Source organism: Emiliania huxleyi (assembly GCF_000372725.1).
Source record: "Emiliania huxleyi CCMP1516 unplaced genomic scaffold EMIHUscaffold_69, whole genome shotgun sequence".
Lineage (NCBI taxonomy): Eukaryota > Haptophyta > Isochrysidales > Noelaerhabdaceae > Emiliania > Emiliania huxleyi.
In genome coordinates this window covers 84,126-85,826 of record NW_005196830.1, presented here as the reverse complement: position 1 = coordinate 85,826, position 1,701 = coordinate 84,126, and the positions used below count along the sequence as shown (strand labels likewise).

Genomic DNA, 1,701 nt, shown 5'->3' with positions numbered 1-1,701 from the left:
GACCGCCCGACTAGCTGCCGCAAGGTGACGGTGGTGTGCCTCGCGATGCTGCTCACCCTCACCACCTACACCATCTTTGCCGCTTCGGGCTACATCACCTTTGGCGGTGAAGTCGCGAGCAACGTGCTCAACTCGTACCCACCGGATGCGCCCGCCGTTGCCGTCACCCGCACCGCCCTCGCCGTCGCCCTCCTCGGCTCGGTCCCGCTTCTAGTTAATCCGGCGCGGCTGGCCCTGGTCTCAATGCTGGAGCTCTGCGTGCCACGGGGCAAGCGCCGCGGGCCACAGATCAGCGTCGCCGGCACAAAGGCCCCGCCGCCGTCCGTCTTTGTGACGGCGCCGCTGGATATCGCAGTCATCCTGATGTTCGACGCGATGATGGTCGCCCTCGCTCTCAACTTCTCCGACCTGGGACAGATCGTTAGCCTCTCCGGCGCCACCACCGGCGCGTCACTCTTCTTCATCGTGCCCGCCGCCGCCTACCTCCTCTCCTCCAAGCGCGTGGTCGATTGCGTCTCGATCCCCGCGCTGCTGTCGCTGGTCATGATCGCCATTGGAGCTACCGTAATCTACCTGCACTTCAGCTAGAGGTGACAGCGGCGCGCGAGAGGTTTAATTTCATCATGCGGGGAGAGATGTGGGGGGGGTTCTGCACAAACTGTGGAGTTCTGCTTCTAGCAGAGCCTGGGGAGCCTCTGCGCTCTCTGCACTCTGGGGCTGGCGGAGGTCGAGTCACGAGTGCGTCACCGTCAGCCCGGCGGGGTGTGCATGTGGATGTGCGCCCCCGAGCCCGACCCGACACTCAAACGAGTCGACGATTCCTTGTGCCATAAATAAAAGAACGATAAATAAAGAGCCGATTGGCACTCTCTCGCTCCACATGCAAACAGTGGGGGTGTGCTGCACACACACACATGCAACCCACCCAAAAAACTCTGACAGGACCACAGACGTGTGCGCGGGGCCGCCTTGCAGAGGGCTCGCCCGCCCACCACAAGCGGGAGTCGAGACAGTACGGGGTACGCCAATAAAATAGAGAGCAACAATAGGACCGGGCGGCTTCAAACGTCGAAGCCGAGAGCGAGCTCACCTGCGGCGGCAGAGGGCTCGATCATAAACCACCGAGGAGCGTGGCTTCGCCGCACAAGCAGCCCAAACCCCTCCTGCCCCGCCCGCCCCGCGCCACGGGGGGCCGCTACTCTCTACGGCGGGCGCGCGCCCTGGTGGAAGGCAAACAGCACGGGCCAAAAGGCGAGCAACGGCCAGCAGTTGTCGAGCAGCTGCTTGGGCGGCGGCAGGCTGAAGCCGGCGAGGCTGGCCTCGCCGCCGCCGCCGCCCTCGCCGCCACCTCCGCCACCTCCGCCTCCGCCGCCTCCGCCCGCAGGCGCGAGGACGTAGCAAGCCTCCTCATCGCACGCCTCCCAGCCGGAGGCGGTGGCGTACCTGCGGGCCACGGCGTCGAGCGGGAGTTGGCGGAGGATAGCGAGGCCTCCGGGGCGATGTGTGTGTGGGGGAGAGGGGGGGGGGGTGTGAAGAGGGGGGGGGCTGCACTGTGGCGTTGGTCTCTCGCGCCTCAGCTCGCCGGCCACGACCTGGCGCGAGAGCTCGACCTCCAGGGACGGGTCGACCCCAAACGCCTGGCGAGATGAGCCGAGGTGAGCCGAAATATCTCGGCTAAACCTCGGAGCATCTCGGAGCGGC

At 66.0% G+C, this 1,701-nt stretch overlaps 2 protein-coding genes across 2 annotated transcripts in view; one reads left to right on the top strand and one right to left on the bottom strand.

Moving 5' to 3' along the window:
* The window catches only part of EMIHUDRAFT_216306 (hypothetical protein), a gene marked incomplete at both ends in the record, with an annotated part of 2,273 nt that extends 1,685 nt beyond the window's left edge, over window positions 1-588 (top strand). Inside the window, one exon of the mRNA XM_005762122.1 lies at window positions 25-588. Within this exon, the coding sequence (XP_005762179.1) occupies window positions 25-588 (564 nt within the window). The remainder of the gene's footprint in view (window positions 1-24) is intronic.
* Window positions 589-1,202: 614 nt separating this feature from the next.
* EMIHUDRAFT_216305 (hypothetical protein) overlaps window positions 1,203-1,701 on the bottom strand; it is a gene marked incomplete at both ends in the record, with an annotated part of 1,698 nt that continues 1,199 nt past the window's right edge. The window contains 2 exons of the mRNA XM_005762121.1: window positions 1,203-1,283; window positions 1,593-1,637. Of these exons, the coding sequence (XP_005762178.1) occupies window positions 1,203-1,283; window positions 1,593-1,637 (126 nt within the window). The remainder of the gene's footprint in view (window positions 1,284-1,592; window positions 1,638-1,701) is intronic.